Below are 17,708 nucleotides of genomic sequence, written 5' to 3'. Positions count from 1 at the left end.
TACTACAAAAAAAAAAAAAAAAAAAAAAAAGCAAAGGAATATCTCATGAGGACCTTTTCAACCAGCTACAGCACAAACACCCATGTAACAGTGGTCTCTTGGCTGGAGCTATCCCCCATGTTACAGGTGGAAAGACTAAGTCGTGTCATTAGCTCAAGGTCATAAGTTGTACTACTATAAGTTGGGAAAAAAAAAATAGGGAGTTTGCCTTTGACTCGGGTATTTTAGCCAACGTGAATGATGTTTCTTTCCCTACACTACTATCAACTTGATTTACAAAAAAACCACAACACTGGGAATTGGTACTTCCAGAGAATGTGCACTTTGTGTTTTGGGGGGTGAAAGTCAAAATAATTACCTGCAATTCATCTCCTCCTGCTGGTGGCAGTAGCAGAACAAACATGTCAACCATGTCAGCAACAGCAAACTCCGACTGCCCCACACCTGCAATGTTAAAGCACAGGAATTGGACCCTCTCAAGCCCCTGACCGCCACTTCCCCCCAGCTCGTCTGCTAACACTCACCGTCACACACTCGACCTGGTCCCACTTTAACCACCACCTCCGAACAACGCAGTAAATGCCACAGCCTCACCTGGTGAGCAAAGCTGTGACCTCCCCGCCGCTCTCCCGCCTCGCTCCCGGCAGCTCGGTCCCTGACCCAATGGAGGACGTGAAGACCTGCGCTCTCTCCTGGCTCTCGCTGCTTTCTCCGCTTCCCTTTCGTGGGTGAGCAGCTTGAGCGCCTGATTCCAACCTTAGAGCACGTCTGGCAGCTTCCTTGCCTTCTCATCCTTCTATCACCCTGCAAAGCCCACCCATGGATCAGTCCTGCTGTCCGTGTCTCTCCTCCATTAAGGGTCCTGGAGAAATCCCTCAGCTGTGCGGACCGGCGCCACCAGAGGGTCATGGGCTCCAACGTCGGCTACATCTTCCGCTTGGTACAGGAAAAGCGATGGCCCTGAACGCCCTCGGGCAGCCTCCTTCCTGTTTCCCACAGTGGCTACTACAGACGCTCACTGTCCCATCATCTCCCCGCATGACGATGACCGATGACCGCAGCACCTGCTTCACAGCCACACAGAGGCAAGGACGTCCTCAGCCTCCCCCGGCAACCCCACAGAGAAGCAGAAACAACACACACTCCGCCCCGCTGCCTCCTCGCCGGGCCCAGTGTCAGAAGCATCGACTGAAGACTGGCCTCTCCTTCCTTCCCACCTCCCCTGGGCCCTGGCTCTGCTTCGTCTCCAACCTCCCCTTGTCTACAGGCTCCCATCCCTCAAACATCCCATGAGTTGGGCTCAAGTCTTTCTCATCTGAAAACCAAACACAACCAGAAAATAAGAAGACAAAAACTCGCAACCTCCTGCCATCATCACCGCGCTTCTCACTCTCTTGACAGCTAAACATCTGGAAAGGGCAATTTATGCCCACTGTCCTATGGCAACGACTTCACATTAACCGCCATCCACTGAGACCTGACTTCCACATGCCCCACTCCACTAAGCCTCCTCTCCAACTCTCTCCTTCCTCGGTGGGGCAGAGACTTCTGGTCGCCCGCGCAATGTTCATTCTTCCCCCAGGTTCACCAGGGGCATCAGTGTCCCAGGTGAAAGACCACATCACCAGACCCCCGTCAGCCAGAGGTGTTAATGTGTGAAAGCAAAAGTCACTAGATGGCGTTTCCAGGAGAGTTCTTTCAAGAGGGCGAAGCCAGCCAGGAGGTATACCGCTTCCGACCCCCTCCCCCTTCCTTATTCCCCCTTCTTCCTTCCTTCTACCTGGAACAGGGAGGTGACTTAGAGCTTCATCAGCCATCTTTTATCCATGGGCAACCTTGAGGCTGGAAACTAAGTGCTAAGAATGGAGAGCAGGGAGAGCCCCCCAGGGCGCTGTAGAACCACCACGCCCTCTGGGCCTGCCTGCCTCCAGGCTTCTTTTATTTACAAAAAAAAAATACACAAACAAGAAAACCCACCCTCTTCCTTGTTTGAGTCAGAGATAATTTGAGTCTCTGAAACATGTAGCCAAACACAGCTTCCAGTTAATATGTGTGATTTTATGGTCCTCTTCTCCCTTGATTCTCCTACCACTACTCAGGCAACTTTTCCTCCATCTGCCCTTAGACGATGGACTCCTGGACTCTAGCCCATGTCCTCACTCCTGCCTTCGTGCTCTATGCTCTAAGGATCCTGCGCAAAATGCAGTGCCCTGACTGGGCCACATTCGCTCACTCCTGTGTGTTTCGGTCAAGGCCCCTTAGCCCATACTTTACTTAACTCCAACCCTCCCTCCAAAACTGAGTTCAGGGGCTTCCCTGGTGGCGCAGTGGTTGAGAGTCCGCCTGACAATGCAGGAGACACAGGTTCGAGCCCTGGTCCGGGAACATCCCACATGCTGCGGAGCAACTAAGCCCGTGCGCCACAACTACTGAGCCCATGAGCCACAACTACTGAAGCCCGCACACCTAGAGACCGTGCTCCTCAACAAGAGAAGCCACCGCGATGAGAAGCCCGCTCACCGCGACGAAGAGTAGCCCCTGCTCGCCGCAACTGGAGAAAGCCCGCACGCAGCAACGAAGACCCAACGCAGCCCAAAAAAACTGAGTTCAACTGTCACCTCCTCCCTGAAGTCTTCCCTGATCCCCCAAATCTGAGTCAGGTCGTGTCACAAACATTGATCACACAGTAATATAACAAATTGTCTCTCCACGGGAATGTGAAGTTCTTGGCGTTTCCTTTTCAGTATTTTCATTGTGTGTAACCACGTGCTAGGGATATAAAGGTGAAATAAAACATGAGGTGCCCAACTATGCTAATCTTCTTAGCGAATACCGCAGACATATGACTCTGCTTAAATAAAATGGGTGTCACGTTAAAGTAGTGTTTCCACAGGCCATCCTAATGCTGACAGCTCTCCTCCAGCACTGAAAACATACCATCTTGTATAAGTTATCCAGACACAGGGCTCACCTTTCTCTTCTTTAGGGGTTAAGAATTATAGCCTATATTCTCATATCTCCTACAGAGTCTGAGATAGCTGATATTTAATTACCTCTTTAGTAAGTATCTGCTGAATGAACAAAATGAAATTAGCCATCATTCATCTTTATACAGCATTCATTTTAATAGTATTTCATTGTTATAGAAGAGAAAATCACACTCACCCACGGTTTCAATAAGAATTATGTCATATCCGCCTCCTTCGCACAACAGAATAGCTTCGTTTGTGGTCCTTGTCACACCTCCTAAAGTACCTCTAGTAGGAGATGGCCTGATGTATGCATTCATATCTCTTGATAACTCAGTCATTCGGGTTTTATCCCCTAAGAGTGATCCTAAAACACACAGTTACATTTTATAATCATGGAACACCAATAAAGGCCAATTATCAATCAGCCAATTCCTAGGGGAAGTGCTTTAGGACATTTCTCCCCAAACCTCAAATTGTATTTCATATTATTAAGCTTTTTTCCAACACCATGTATGTAATGATGCCAAATTAATCTATTTAACATTTTAAGCCCCTCAAAACCTATAATGGCTCCCCACTGACTAGAGGTTCAAATCTAGATTCTTCAGTCTTGCATTGGAGGCCCTCAGAATGTAGCCTACCCTACCTGTCCAATTTCAGCTTCCCTAATCCCCAAATCAATCTTCCATTCCAGTTGGGGTGGTTTCTTTACTGTCCTCTTAACGTTGCTGTGTTTATGGTTCTCAGCTGGGAGTGATTTTTTCCCCCAGAGGATACTTAGCAATGTGTAGAGATATTTGTACTTGTCACAACTGGAGGGAAGGGTGTTCCTGGCATCTGGCAGGTAGAGATCAAGGATACTGCTAAGCATCCTTCCATGTGCAGGACAGCTGCCCGCAACAAAGAATGTCATTAGTGCCAAGGTTGAGAAACTCTGCTTTCACTGAGTTGCTTGTCTATAGGACCATGTCCTACATATTCTGTACACTGAATGCTTGTTCACAGTAGGCAATTAATGTAATACCTGTGGAACAGAACCGTTGCTGTTTCCGTGTGCACTGCAGTATTTTGGCAAACATCAGTACCTGCAAATTCTAGAAGACTGAAAGCCCTGGAATTAGTGAAATTACCTTCACCTTCACCTTCTTTCCTTTAGCCGCGTAGTAACATTTGAAGGTGTAGTGCTGTTTTAACCTGAATTTTAATTTCTGCCCAAGAGCTAACCTTTCCAAAGCTGCTGCTAAACACTGAGGAGTCCCTTAAAGATATGATCTTTTCCCTGATGATTCCAGTTTTGAGTTCTCATAGGTTCCAATGCCCCAGCATACACCTACCACAGAGCTCAACTACCTTATTTACTGTACATAAAACTTTGTTCTAAAGTAATTTTCTGGGTGAAATCATCTCTGTGTAAGTCAACAGTCTGCCAAAGCTACACTTTAATTATTATCCTATAGATCCTAACACACCGAACTAAACATTTATGAAATTACTCTCCCATGTAATTGTCTTTGACAGTGAATCTAAGACTGGTGACTGCAGAGCCTTAGGGAGGTCTCCAAGCTCCCAGTGCAGGGGGCCTGAGTCCAAAGCACAACAAGGACTGACCACAGGCTTCTCAAACTTCAATGGAATGCTATTTTCAAATGTATCTACTGTTACAATGAAAAGGTAAGACTGTCCTGTTTATCCTCGCATAGTTTTTTCTTGCAGAGTCTTTGTATTTTTACCTGAGAAAAGGACCTTCATTTCTGGTTTGAGAAAGGTTAGGAACCACATAGCTCTGAAACTTTAATCAGGTTATCTTATGTCCCCGTTTCCGCGACTCTTATCTCAAACTATTGTTTTCTTTTGCTATTGCAAGTATTCTAGAGTATTATGAAGGTGGGGGGAAAGTCTCTGCACCTGTGTGAAAATGAAGGTCACTATAAATAAATTCTTTGTTCAAGTGCTTACCTTTCACAAAGTTCTTAGACTATAAAAAAAGATAATACACTGACATGGATTTAATCTTGAACTTTGCGAGTATAAATTTTACTTTACGGTTAACCCTTTCATTATAGTGAATCAAAAACTGTGAACGTTCTCAGCTAAATTTCTCAGTGGATGGTAACAGGAACTGTTGTCCACCTCTCTATTCACCTAAAGGCCCTGAAATATGATATCATATTTATTTTTTAGCATTAAACCCACAGGATATAAACCAAACCCTTCCGCAAAGCACCCTGTATTTCCCCCTTCGCAACACACATTACGTTGTAATGGCCTGCGTGCACCTGTCTGTTTCCCTCATGAGATATAAAGCTCCATAAGGCCAGGAGAACTGCACCTTATTCAACATGAAACAACACAGTACCTTTTTTGTACAGGGCCTCGCCTACAAGAGGTGCTGAAATACTTGTTAAATGAGTAACTGTCATGTGAGATGCTTCAATCATAAAGAGGGTAAGGGACGAAAAAGCTTTCTTGAGTATTTATAAAGTATGATTTATGTTTCCCTTAAATGATCCTTTGGGGAACTTAGTTTATTCATTTTATCTCTGATGAGCTGCAAATTAAACTTTGAGTGACTGCATGACCTCAAATCAGTAAGTAATTGCTGAGCACTGCTTGCAACGTACTAGGCTAAGTGCTGCCAGGAACAGAGTGTATCACATGGTCCCTCTAAGAGCTTTCTGTTTAACTGAACATGTAATATAAACAGGTGACAAGTTAAATAGAGCATGAAGATTTTTCTTAAGCTTGAGAAGAGATGTTACAATATGAGGAAATTAATGAGTAAGAAGCCATTTTCTGAACTGCACAGGGGCTGATGGAGCCAGGAAAAATAATAAAAGGAAAAGGGGCTGAACCTCAGGTGACAGACAAAGGGGTGAAATTGGCTTCTGATCATCTGCAACTTCTGGCAACTGTTCTCCTAGTTCTCTACGTACCCAGGCTACTCCTAGGTTACCTGTAAGCTAACCTCCCCTGAAGAACCCGATGCCCCAAACACCTCCCTCAGCCTCCACCTCACACCCACCACCTCCCTTCCTTCACTGAGACCAAACTCAGCGAGAGGTTAGAAGACACCCGTCTGTGCAGATTCCCCCTAAACTGCAACAGAGAGCCGGCTCCACTCCACAAGCCCCTGCTCTGCAATTTACGAAGCAGCAGCAATACTCACCACCACTAGTACAAGAAGAAGGGTCCACAGCCAGCACAGATAATTTGTGCCCTCTCTCAGTAAGCATTTTTCCAAAATATTCTATAAAGGTTGATTTCCCAGCACCGGGAGGCCCAGACAATCCTATGGTGGAGAGAGACTTTGTAATTTAATGAAATAAATGAAATCAGCACCATGATGAGTTCTATTAAAATACTAGACTACCTTCTACTTCTCCTACTTTATTAAAACCATTGTTAATGTAGTTTAACATTTCCTAAAGCGGTAAACGAAAATCTACCTATTTATCTAGTCCCTGAGTAACAGGGATACAGGAGGGAGAGAAGTCAGAGTTCCATATGTTCACCAGATTCACTTTGAAAAATTACAAAATGTGATTTGCCTTTTTAGTATAACGTAGAGCTTTTGGGGCAGACTTCATTGCCTATGTTGTTAATGTGCTGAATTTCTCCAACATCTGCCCACCTCTCATCATGATCAGTAATTATTCCACCCACCCCAATTCTGTCCATGCTATGTTCCCACTGGAAAAACAACTCATTACTCCAGAAATTCCCAATGATTGAGAAAATAATTTTCTACTTATGAAATACAATTTTTTCATCTCACTCATAAAGAAAATAATATAAACTGAATCCTGAAAAAAAAAACCTTTTTCTTTATCTTAAGAAAGGCAGAAAATTCCCCTACTTGGAGAGTTAGCGGAGCATGGCAGGCAAGAACACAAACTCTGGAGCCAGTCGGCCAGTTCTATTTCTAGCTCTACCTCTTATGAGCTGTGTAATCTTGGGCAAGTCACTTAATCATTCTGTACCTGAGTATATTCTGCCATAAAATGGATATAAGAGCACCTATTTCTTCAGGTTATTGTGAGGATTAGATGAGTTAATTTTGCAATATGTTTAGAATAGCACATGGCATCAAGAGATGTATAACTATATGTTCAATAAAATCTATAAAACATAAGCACTTAATTGTAACTACATTCAAAAGTATGTACGGCATATGGTATGCTTGGCTCCATACCACAATTTTCAGGGCAGGTCTGTCTTAATGGGTGCTGAATAAACATTTGTTGCTTTTATTTACCATGGTGATAAAACAACTGCAACAAAGACTCAGGTTTATCTGGCCTCATAAGGTCCAGATGGAAGAACCAGAATAGTGCTGCAAATTTATGAGTTGCTAGTTATGTATGAGTTGCTGGTTAACTCTAGGTATTTCTGGACATTTTCCCTTCAAAGATTCTCTACAGCCTAAGAAGTAAACACTTTGTCATAACTGGAACTTCTCTTTGGGAATTTGCTATTTTGTCCACAATACATAAAGAGTATTAACACCCAGCACAGTACTCTCAAAAAGAGTCCCCGCAGTGAGGGCAGAAGAATAAGGTGTGGGGAAAATGTGGACTAGTACAAACAGCAGTTGGTGAGCTCTTTCTGAAATTATCTTTAAAGTATTAGGCCCCATTACCCTAAAATCTAGAAGGTTTTGGGCCCCATACTGCAAATAAACTGAGACGTAAGTAATGCCAATCCACTTTAAGTATATTTACTCATTCCTCACGCAATTTATGCACTTTGTCCACCATTTTAAGTTGTTTATAGTGGGAGGGTTGGTTGGAATCACCTAGTTTGCCATCATGAAAAGCGCTCGTTCCAGCCAAAACTTGCTTAATTCCTTCTGCTCAAACACGTCTAGATTGTTCTATAATGCACAGCTTCGAAAATATAACAAGCTTATTTGCAATTACAGAAACAGGTCAACTGTTCAAGAAGTGAACACCCAATATTTTTAGACAGCAAATGAACATGGTGTCTCCTTTAAAATGCATTTTGGTATTGAGCTGGCTGTGCTTAGAGCCAAGCCATTTCCAGAAACTTTAATAAACAAGTATCTGAGGGACCTCCCTGGTGGCGCAGTGGTTAAGAATCCACCTGCCAGTGCAGGGGACATGGGTTTGTGCCCTGGTCCAGGAAGATCCCACGTTCTGCGGAGCAGCTAAGCCCGTGCGCCACAACTACTGAGCCTGCGCTCTAGGGCCTACAAGCCACAACTACTGAGCCTGCGTGCCACAACTACTGAAGCCCGCGTGCCTAGAGCCCGTACTCCACAAGAGAAGCCACTGCAATGAGAAGCCCACGCACCGCAAGGAAGAGTAGACCCTGCTCGCCACAACTAGAGAAAGCCTGCACGCAGCAACAAAGACCCAACGCAGCCAAAAATAAATAAATAAATAAATAAATAAATAAATTTATTAAAAAAAAAAAAGTATCTTAAAGAAGTGAGACTTGCTTAGAGAAAAGACTAACGAAACACCTAAGAAGTAGAATTCTGAAATGTGATAAGGATAATTACGGTTGCTATAAGCACAACAGCAGGGAAGTCACTTTAGACTATTAAGCAGAAGTTCTACCGAGGGAAAGGAGTAAACTGGTGAACAGTTCTTCCTGCGCACGTTTCTGTTCTGGGAGCCACAGCGAGATCCCGCCAAAAGAGGAACCTCACCTTATTCTCTTAAAATACAGAGCCTTCGTTCAAATGACCATTGCATTTCCCACCACGTAAGAAGACTAATATTTACAAAGAAAAGGCATTCAAAATTCACTCCAAAATTCTGCAAGGACAAAAACATCCCCATTAGATCATAAGCTATTTAGACTTATTTTAAAAGAAGAGAGAATTTAGAAAAATATTTACTGGACAGACAAGAAGCAAAACAAAAACCCCAAAAAAACCAAAGACTGACCCACTCGAAATGCTAGTGGTTTTCCTTTATTTAATTTTTCTTGTTCTCTGTGGTGGACTAACACTTTCTGGAGAAGCACCTGGGCTAACTCTTTCTTCCTGCTGTGAGCTGATTCTATAAGAGTTATGGCCTCTGCCAAGCAGGCCCTTTGCCCTTGGATTAAACCAGTATAAAGCTCAGCCACAAGCCTTTGTTCTTTATTAGAAAGTCCTTCTGTTTGTTCCTTTAAGGTTGTCTGTAGACATAATTTTCTTGTTAAACCATTTGACGGCAGCATCCACTTTGCAGGATGGAGTCCGAGAGAACTGAATGGCTGAGCACGTGGGATTCCTGATCTGAGGTGAGTACTTGAGGGTAAGATGAAGTGGTAACGTCGGAAAAGTGTTCTTAAAAGGACTTTAAGGAAGTCCCGATGAGGATGTTGGAGCAGCATGGGAATATTCATTTTGCTTGTAACTGAAGAAAATGCTGGACGTTTTTTGGTTCACTGCGATTCGTGACTCCCTAAGAGAAAGAGAAACATATTTTGCCAGTTCAACATGCAACTAAGATACTGAAGTAGTAAAACTGCAAGCTTAGTGTTCTCCCTAGATTCTAAAACACACATAATCAGGGGTTTTGGCTGTACAGAGGCGTGAAAGTTTCTTCCCAAACTTAAGAGCAAAGACTCCCTCCTTGTCCACAGTTAATATTCAGAGTAACCCAAATCATGAAACTGCTGCTCTGCTGTGAAGTCCAGTGCACATTAAAATTTTCTTTTAAACAAAAAACAAACATACCGAAAAAAAAAAACAACCCAATAGAGTAGAAATTCTATGTCATGATTATTTTCTTCCGTCTACAAACCTTACATCCATCATAACAATTTCCTCAGATCGAATATACCCTATTCCGAAGCTCATTCAAAAGGTTAAAAAAAATCCCTCTGATGCTGGCCTTTTATTCATCTCCATAAAAGAAAGGTGATTAGTAAGGCAGGCATTCAGGCAAAAGTTTAGACCCATGTATGTATTCAACAGACTCACCTGGCACACAGATATACACAAAGAATGGCCTAACATAAGCACACAAACCACCACCACAAGGCTTCGTGTGAAATGAACTGTGAGGACGGTCTGGAACCTGATCCAGGGCATCTCAAAGTACGGTCAGAGCCACCTTGGTGCTTATTAAAAACGCTTAGCCCCAGCCCCAGGAATCAGAATCTCCGTGGGTAAGCACACTAAAGTTTGAGCCACCGTGGAATTGGATGAGGACCCTTCACTTAGATTTACTGATATTCTCCGCTTCAGACTGTATTAGACAATGAAGGCTGACAGGGTCCACTGAGAGTCAGGAGTGTGGAGGTTATGAGCCAGGGCCACTCTGCGTCTCTGCCACTTAAGCTATAATGTCCTTGGGCAAGTTACTTACCCACTCTGTGCCTCAGCTTCCTCTTGGGTTAAGAGAATAGAGAAGAGACTAGGAAAGCTAGAACAAAATGAGTTAATTCATATAAAAAGCTGGGAACAGTGCCTGGCACATAGTAAGAGCTCAATAAACATTAGCTCTTATTACTATGACACCAATTTATAAAACTTTAGTAAAAATTAGGTCATAGACCTAGCTTCCAGTGGCAAACTAAAATTTACAGACAAATAATACGTAACACCTACCAAGTCTGCATTTATGATTATTTGAAATTTTTGGTTTTCAAGTACCTTGTAGCACATGAAATAAATTACCTTGTGGCTCCCAAGTCCCTCTCTAAATTGTGTTCCAAGGCCAGCACAAAATTAATCTTAGCTAAATAATGTTATATTAGGAAAAAGAAGAAACATTTTAAGATTTTTTTATTGTTAGAAATATAACTGCTCATCATTTTACTGTTAGTCTTCTAAAAGGACATTTTAAAATGTGTACAAATGTTTCTAAAAAACAATTTAAAAACATCCACTACCACCCTTCACATAAACACACAAAAAGACATTTAAAACAAACAAAAAAAAATTAAGAGGTGCTCTATTCTGGAAGCTCTCTTTCGATACCACCTTTAAACACACTCCTTTCTCATCCATATCACCACCACTGCCACCAGACTAGAAAGCGCACAGGCAAGGCTATTTTCTGAGCAGGTACTACCTTCCAGGTCCCAGGCTAGGTTGGTTACAAAAATAATAGTGATAATAATGTCTTTGAGGGTGGTGACAGTTATATTTTATTATGTTCCAGTCACTGTACTATAAACTTCTGTATTAATATTCTAAGGCTGCTGTAACAAATTATCACAAACTTGGTGGATTAAAACAACAGAAATTTATCCTCTCATGGTTCTGGAGGCTGGAAGTCAGAAATCAATGTGTTAGCAGGATGTCACTCGCTCCAAAGGTTCTAGAAGGGGACTCTTCCCTGCAGGGGCTCCTCAGCTCACGGCTGCAATACTCCAATCTCTGCCTCCGTCTTCACATGGCCTACTCTTTGTGTCTCTCCTCTGTGCAGACATCTGTTGTTGAATTGGAACCATTCAGATAATCCAAGATGATCTCACCTCAAGATCCTTAACTTAATTACATCTGCAAAGACCCTTTTTCCAAATAAAGTCACATTCTCAAGTTCCAGGGATTAGGATGTGGATATATCTTTTTGGATGCCACCATTCAATCCACTACACCTCCTCAGGTGCACAGCCTGCTTACCTTACCCTAAATGATGTAATCCCAGCACTTCAACAGCTCACAGAGTAATAAACGCCGTGTCCAAAGAAAGAACAATGTGCTGTGGGAACAGACAAGGTTACAGAAACTAACTCTCCTGTGGGAGGAGAGGGTTCAAGTCATGGAGGAGACTATGTCAGGGCTGGGTCTGAAAGGTTAAGCAGAGCTGAAGAAGGATGAGGCAGGCCTTCTAGGCTGAGGACATACTTGTACAGAGGCCGAGCTGGGACTTGGTCTCTTCCCTGCCATATCAGAGAAGACTGAGTAATTCAGTGAAGCAGAAACCTGGCATATATATAGGGAACTAGTGATAAAAAATGAAGCCCGATCAGGAGGTAAATTGAGGCCAAGGAAGTAGATTTTGTCTTGGTGGAGGAGAAACAACAGAGATCTTCAGGGAGGGGAGTGACCTAATCAACTTTGGTTTTTAGGAGATAACACTTGGAGCAGCGGCAAGAAGTCAAGAGTGACCAGATCCTGGTAACATACACCCCAGCCTAGCAAAGACCCAAAAAAGACGATGGGGACCTGGACCAAGGCAAGGCATTAAGGGACGGAGAAGAGAAGCCAGATTCAAGACCCTCTTGTCCACATTAGGATCCCCAAAGCTTGCCATGGAGCCTGGCGCATTGCAATTGTTCCAACAAATGCTAATCTGAACTTATTTCATTTCCCACTTGCTTGTCACTCAAGAGTTTATGAACCATTTTCAAATACTTTATTTCACTTTATTCTCCCAGACAATTCCATGAGGACAGTTGGATAGTTATTACTATTCTCATTTAATAAGGCGAAACCAAGAGTGAGTTAGGTGACTACAGTCATAATCAGTGTCAGGGCCAGGACTCAAACCCAGGTCTTTTGACTCTCTGTGACATTCTGTCTTAATAAATTGTTTTAGAATAAAGGAGAGCTCCTTTGGCTGAGAGGGAAATAGATGTTAGTAACTCTGCCCCTCCCAAAGTGGAGCAAAGAATGGATTAGATTTAAAATACGCCCTTTTATTAACTCCAAATCTTGGTGTCAACTCTAGATTCTCGTATAAAAAGAGGAGTGGTGTCATGCCACATTAAGGGAACACCAAATAACCCTCCACATTTGAGTATGGAATGATTATGGCAGGCTGTTTACCTTCATTTTGTTTTTTTTTTCTTTCTCTCTCTTTTTTCCCCCCTTAGGCCAAGATGAAAAATTAGTTTACATTTTCTGTGCAAACCTTATCAGTAGGAGATCTCAATAATGTATTAGGTGACAGAACAGACCAAATTTCTAAAACTTTTAAATGTTTTCTTGGGGCTTCCCTGGTGGCGCAGTGGTTGCGCGTCCGCCTGCCGATGCAGTGGAACCGGGTTCGCGCGCCGGTCTGGGAGGATCCCACATGCCGCGGAGCGCCTGGGCCCGTGAGCCATGGCCGCTGAGCCTGCGCGTCCGGGGGCCCGTGAGCCATGGCCGCTGAGCCTGCGCGTCCGGAGCCTGTGCCCTGCAACCGGAGAGGCCACAACAGAGGGAGGCCCGCATACCACAAAAAAAAAAATAAAATAAAATTTAAAAAATAAATGTTTTCTTGCTCCACAGAATAATTCACACCTGACTATGGAGTGCACAACATAGTGAAACTCATTTTAACCACATCAACCAGATTTTAAAGGAGTTCGTAAATTTTTTAAAAGCCAATATAACTCTGCCTTGTATGAACACCTTTCTGCCCTTATTTACATGTCACAGGCAGAAGAGAGTAAGTCTACTAGAGTGGCAAAGTCATGCAGGTAGGGAGAAGGACTTCCCACCCGCTCATGTAACTAAGCAGCTTTTCCTGCTTTCTTATGGAAAGAAATCTAATAACTTGGCCAATAATCAAATCAAACTATTTCAATGAATTTTCACAACTCTTAGAGTATGGTTTCATCCTACAATTTTACACTGAGCACTACCAAAATAAGAGAAATTTTGCAGCATTTACAACACAGAGTAAGATACCTCAAAGCACCGCCATTCCTAATAAACCAGAATGTCAACTTATTAATATATAATGAAAAACATCAAGTAAGCAAAAATACTGAAACAGGTTGGGTAAGTGCATCCCCTTCCCTGCAAGAGGGTTCATATGGACAGCAGCATTTTAAAGTGCTAGTTTTCCACATTTGTTTTCCTCCAAAATATCTTTTATATCCATTCCATTCTCTCCACCATCATGTCCACATTACTATAATGACTTTCAAACTCTGATCAAAGTCCATAGGAAGAAATACACTTACATCAGTCAACACACAGGCATATATACAACTAAAAGTTTCATAAAACATTATTTAACCCTATTACATGTGATATCCTCTAATACTCTTTTCTATTTTTTCTTAAAATGCAGATTGCAATCTACCAATAGGCACAAACTACTATAGCCATTTCTATGGTCATTATTAACCATCTTCCATACTACCACTTATCCTCATAAAATGTAAATCTGACGATATTACTCCACTGCTTAAAACACTTTAAAAGTTCCCTCTATCTTATCTTAAAAAATTTTTTTTCCTGTGATTTACCTGTTCATTCATTCAGCAACTATTTATTGAGAATCTACCATATGCTAGGCACTCTGCTAAGGCCTTGGGATACACTCGTGTACAGGTCCAACATGGCTCCCAACATCATGAAGTTTACAATCCAGCCAAGACAGTCACTACATAAATCTTTCATACTCTTTATGAGTGCTCTTATCCACTTCTCCAACTTAACTCATCCCCCTCCTCCACTTTTACCATATTGCTGTAACTATTCTGATCTGCACAAAGGTTCCAGAAAAACCCACACTCTTCTATACATCTTGGTCATTGTCCATTATGTTCCTTCTGATTGGAATGCCTTAATCATCTCACAAATTCCTCCTCAGCTGTCAAGACCAACTCAAGAGTCTCCTCCTCTATAGACAGTTTCCTGGCCTCCTTTCTATACCCCTTCAGTCATCATTTCTATCTCCTGTCATAAGGTACTGGTCACATCCCTCTATTACAGTGCTAATCACATCGTTTTGTGACCATTTTTTAAGATGTCAGTCTTGCCTAGACCGAGTTATTGTTGTATCCACAGCATAAGTTTATGGCTCACAGAATAAATGAATGAATGTATGCCATAGTTTTGTATGGGTCAATAACTCCATTATGCTGATTACTCAGTTGATCAGTGTTTGAAAACTTACATTTTTCTAGATTTCACAGAATAAATATATTTTTAGGACTTCCTTCTTAAAGTCCGATTTCAGTATATGGATGTTTTCCTTCATTAAAAATCTGCTCGGCAGCAGCCAGTCTGACTTGGAATATTTGTCTTGAAATTGATCCAATGAATATTCTCAATTTCAATAACTACTCTGGCAAGGAAAAGCATCCAGGATTTCCAAAATCAATACATTAGGTCAGTGTCTGCGGCACAGCACAGTTCATACAGGCAAAGCAGTGTTACACCATGTGTTTCTACTCCTCAATGCTAATCACTTTTGATGTGAAGATAAGCTGTCAAATGCCATTATCTGGTTACCATCTCCCATCACCCCCCACAGGAGGCTTTACTTTCTCCTTTTCAAATAATTTCAGGAAATTTTGGTAGAACAGAATGACTTTTTAAACAAGGAACTTTTAAATAGGTCGCTGTTATAGCAGAGTAATACAGAACATATACTAAATTCATGCAGGGAATATTCTAAAGTTCTCTGTCCACTTTACCTTTTATCACTCTGTTAAGACTCCTATTTCCCAATTTCTACTTTTAGGTTTCAATCTTCTGGGGAGGTCTTGATTTTTCTAAATTCCATCACCAGTCAATGTTCTGATTCATTTCCACTGCTACTACCCTAGTTCAAATCTGAACTAGTCTTAAGGGGCTCTGAGACTAGCTATGGGACCTGGGCAGTCTCTACTATTCTCCATATGAAAATATTAAGACTTACACATCAGGGTCAAAGTGAGTATGAAATGAAATTGCGTGCATGAGAGGGCCTGGCATCGACAGGTGTTAATCAACTCTAAGGAACCTTCTTTTCTCTCTTCCCCAGTCCTCCATCTTGGACGTCACAGCAAGACTCATACTGAACCATGAATGTGATCTCCTTACTAACCCGCCTCAAATTTCTCCAATAGTTTCCCACACCCTAGGACAGTAGTTCTTAAAGTGTGCTCTCAAGACCAGTAGCATCTCCATCAACTGAGAACTGGTAAGAAGGGGAAATTCTCAAGCCCCACCCCAGACCTTCGGAATCAGGAACTCTGAAGGTGGAGGTCAAGCCTGCCACCGTCTCACAAGCCTGCCAGGTGACTCTGATGTAAGCTCAAATTTGAGAACCAGTGCCGGAGGATAAAGTCCAGTCTGGTATTGAAGGGTTTCCCAAACCAGTTTTCCTCCATTTACTGCACTTGCCTTCTCAGACCTCTCCTAAGGAGAGTTTACTCATTATCTTCCAAACCTGCTGTTCACTTTCCCCACTGAGATTTTACTCACTCGTACATCCTTCCCTTCCATGACACCTCTCCGTTTCAACCCAGCTTAAACCCCAGTTTTCTTAAATCCCTTCCTATCAGTTTCCAGGAATTTCTTGCTCTTTTGACTCCAATTATTTCTGAGTACTCAGGTGATAATCTGCAGATGTCACAAACTGCCTGTTCCTGGCCCACAGAGGGTGTGTGAGTGCATAACTGCATTGATTGCCAATAATATTAAAAATCAAGAAAAAGCACAAAGATAGATTTTTGGCTTGTGTTGGAGAAAATCATATCTATGTATAAGGGACCCATATTCCCACATGGCAACAATCAGCTGAGGGGTACTCGTTTCAAGCATTCACCAGCACTTTCCAGGCCAAATAAAGGATTTTCGATATCTTCAAATATCTCAAACTGTAACTTACATTTCTTACCATTATATAACTTTTCACGTTTCTTTTGTCTCTCCTAATAGAATACAGCCCTTAAAAGAACTGAACTGTCTGGTTCTTATTACCTTGCACACAAAACACTATGAAGTTTTTACTACATAAAAGAACATTCTGGACATTGTAGACCCCAAAATGATTAGGAATCTGCACAGGCTTTCGGGAAACTTTTGGTTTTCTACCAACTTGGAAAAGCTATAGTAGTGTTTGTTTTCCAAAGTATATGTATTAAGGCACAATTCTCAAGATAATTAAATTTTTTCAGGCCATTTTGGCTTAGATTGTCTTTCATTTTCTAATGATAAAAACAAATTATCTGAATACAGTATGTCTGCTGGAAGAGACCTAGTCCGCGCCCGGCACAGTATCTGACAGAACCTAGATGCTGTTTGTGACTTTCAGTTTGAACCCTATTTTTATATCCTGAATTTTATTCCACAAAAGATGAGTTTTAATTTCCCTCTTTGGTAGTAGCTAACCTGGACTATTGTGCCTTTTTCCGACCCATCCTCTGGTTAACCACTCGCCAGGTTTGGCAGCGGCAACGGACCAGCCACCGTACCAAAACTGCCTTACTGTGGCACAACGGTAAACTCACAAGCCTGTCCAAAATGATGAAAATTTTAAAACGCTGTTTAAAGAGAATTTCCTTTCTAAGGAGAAAACCAACCTCTGAACCCATTTTGCCGACGCCTGCTTGTCCACACACTCCCCGCACCCCCGACATCATCCAACTCAATAATAGTCTCTTCTTCCTTCCCCCTCCCCAAATCCTCCAGGGGGCGCCCCGACGCCGACGTGGGTTCCCCGGCGGCCCGAGGCGGGAGCCCCGCCGGACTCCGGACGCCGCGCGTAACCCCCAGCCCCTACTCACCCACCCGCGACCACGGAAGTACAGCCCCGCCCCGCCCCTTCCGCCGGGCCGATTCGCCCCGCCCCGCGCTCGCGAGCGCGCAGGCGCAGTGCCCACTGCCGGCGCGTGGGGCAAGAGGAGTTGCCGCGGACCGGGCGGAGGCGTGGGGTGTGGCCTGGGTCCCGGCGGACTTGGCTGCGAGTTATGGGGCTGAGGGCCAGTGATCCTTGAAGGCCTGCGGGCCCGCGGAGCGTAGGGAGGTCCGCGGGGCGCCGGGCAGCCGTCAAGGAAGTGCAGCGGGGGAGGGCTCTTGACATTGTTCACGGGTGGCTTTTGCTCTCCTGTAGCTCCAGA

The 17,708-nt window shown here is 43.1% G+C and overlaps 1 protein-coding gene across 9 annotated transcripts in view; it reads right to left on the bottom strand.

Annotated features, from left to right (window-relative positions):
• Positions 1–17,421, bottom strand: part of MMAA (metabolism of cobalamin associated A) — a 27,031-nt gene extending 9,610 nt beyond the window's left edge. For 4 of the 9 annotated variants that reach the window (XR_003680510.2, XR_449219.4, XM_007127408.4 and 1 more), the window contains exons 1-5: positions 17,376–17,421; positions 8,888–9,391; positions 6,139–6,261; positions 3,166–3,336; positions 359–444 (exon numbers count right to left, since the gene is read on the bottom strand). Coding sequence is in view for 7 of the 9 variants with exons in the window: in XM_007127408.4 (XP_007127470.1) it covers positions 359–444; positions 3,166–3,336; positions 6,139–6,261; positions 8,888–9,332 (825 nt within the window). In the remaining 2 variants the exon portion in view is untranslated. Of the gene's footprint in view, positions 1–358; positions 445–3,165; positions 3,337–6,138; positions 6,262–8,887; positions 9,392–10,300; positions 10,317–15,299; positions 15,623–16,980; positions 17,002–17,171; positions 17,235–17,375 lie in introns of those variants that run through there. The other 5 variants (XM_028491738.2, XM_007127409.3, XM_055085907.1 and 2 more) reach the window with 5 other exon arrangements.
• Between the last annotated feature and the right edge of the window lie 287 nt (positions 17,422–17,708).

This window comes from Physeter macrocephalus, chromosome 7, assembly GCF_002837175.3.
Source record: "Physeter macrocephalus isolate SW-GA chromosome 7, ASM283717v5, whole genome shotgun sequence".
In the NCBI taxonomy this organism is placed as follows: domain Eukaryota; kingdom Metazoa; phylum Chordata; class Mammalia; order Artiodactyla; family Physeteridae; genus Physeter; species Physeter macrocephalus.
This window is presented reverse-complemented; position numbering and strand designations above follow the sequence as displayed.